This window comes from Bison bison, unplaced genomic scaffold (genome assembly GCF_000754665.1).
Source record: "Bison bison bison isolate TAMUID 2011002044 unplaced genomic scaffold, Bison_UMD1.0 scf7180017864361, whole genome shotgun sequence".
Lineage (NCBI taxonomy): Eukaryota > Metazoa > Chordata > Mammalia > Artiodactyla > Bovidae > Bison > Bison bison.
Genome location: NW_011494933.1, coordinates 397833 through 399391, shown reverse-complemented (window position 1 = coordinate 399391; position 1559 = coordinate 397833). Strand labels below are relative to the sequence as shown.

Here is a 1559-nt window from a genome sequence, read left to right as displayed (position 1 = left end):
CGGAGCTGCTGATCCACAAGCTGCCGTTCCAGCGGCTGCTGCGCGAGATTGCGCAGGACTTCAAGACCGACTTGCGTTTCCAGAGCTCTGTGGTGATGGCGCTGCAGGAGGCGTGCGAGGCCTACCTGGTGGGGCTTTTTGAGGACACCAACCTGTGTGCCATCCACGCCAAGCGCGTCACCATCATGCCCAAGGACATCCAGCTTGCCCGCCGCATCCGCGGGGAGAGAGCATAAAGTTGTTTTCTCTGTACTTAAAAAAGACTCTTTTTAGAGCCAAAAAAAAAAAAAAAAGAAGAAGAAGAAATTGCTCTTATTATTTAGATCATCCATGCTGGCTGCGGTGGGAGGATCAATTTTACCCAACTTAATGGCTATCAATGGGGAAGAGGCAAAATGTTAGGTGGCAGCCATTACCTACTTTACATGGTCTCTAAATGGTATAATTCAAGAATTCTGCTCTATTTCAGCTTTCGAAAGTCAAATGAAGTGGAGAGAAAGAAAAAAAAAAATTAGAACTCATTGGCCTTCTTTTCTATGCCTTTATTCTGGGCTATCATCTATTTTTTCATTGTATTCATAATAATTGAGCACCAATTAGGTGTCAGGAACTGTACTAGACTTGGGGATACAATTCAGAAATGACTCCTAATCTCACAGGTTAATAATCTAGTAAAGGATTCATTTTAAGAGACCATTAGGATGAGATGGAAAAATACAGAGTGATGGTAACCCATAGAGGGAGCCTCTCACCTGGACACTGAGCGGGAGGGTTAGGAAAAGACTCCTGGAGAATATGATATCTAATCTGAAGCCAAAGGATGAACAGAAGTTATCAGGTGAGCTGTGTGTGGGTGAGGACTAGAGAGCTTGGAAGAATGCCTCAGGAGATGGAAAAACAGAGCTAGTTAGAGAAACTGACTGTGATCCTGTGTGTCTGAATCATAAAATTCAAGGTGAGAGAAGAGGCAGGAGAAGTGAGGAGTGGGAGGCGGAAAGTGTTATCTATGTAAAGGAAACTTGACTTTTCTAAGAAACCTTAAAGACTTTAAAAAAAAGAGGGAAAACAAGGTAGATGTTGCATTTCAGTAATTTCACACTGGCTATATACAGTGAAAAATGAATTGAGGAGGAAGCAAGGCCAGGACAGAGAGATTAGTTAGAAGATTGCTGAAATCCAGCACAGAGACAGAAGCAATTATACCAGTGAAAATGGGATGAAGGCACAGATTTGTAATCTATTTATTAAAAGAAGTTAGAGCTGTAGGTCTTAATGAGTAATTGGATGCATGAGATGAGAATAAGGAAATATTTAAGGCCTGGAGATAGGATAGCAATGATAAGAACAGATATTTTTAATTCAAGTAGCTGCTGCTGCTGCTGCTGCTAAGTCGCTTCAGTTGTGTCCGATTCTGTGCGACCCCATAGACAGCAGCCCACCAGGCTCCCCCGTCCCTGGGATTCTCCAGGCAAGAACACTGGAGTGGGTTGCCATTTCCTTCTCCAGTGCATGAAAGTGAAAAGTGAAAGTGAAGTCGCTCAGTCATGTCAGACTCTTAG

At 43.2% G+C, this 1559-nt stretch overlaps 1 protein-coding gene across 1 annotated transcript in view; it reads left to right on the top strand.

Annotated features, from left to right (window-relative positions):
- The window catches only part of LOC104999668 (histone H3.1-like), a 457-nt gene extending 201 nt beyond the window's left edge, over window positions 1–256 (top strand). Inside the window, exon 2 of the mRNA XM_010855229.1 lies at window positions 1–256. This exon is cut by the window's left edge and continues 17 nt beyond it. Coding sequence (XP_010853531.1) covers window positions 1–236 — 236 coding nt within the window. The 3' untranslated portion in view covers window positions 237–256.
- The last annotated feature ends 1303 nt before the right edge of the window (window positions 257–1559 follow it).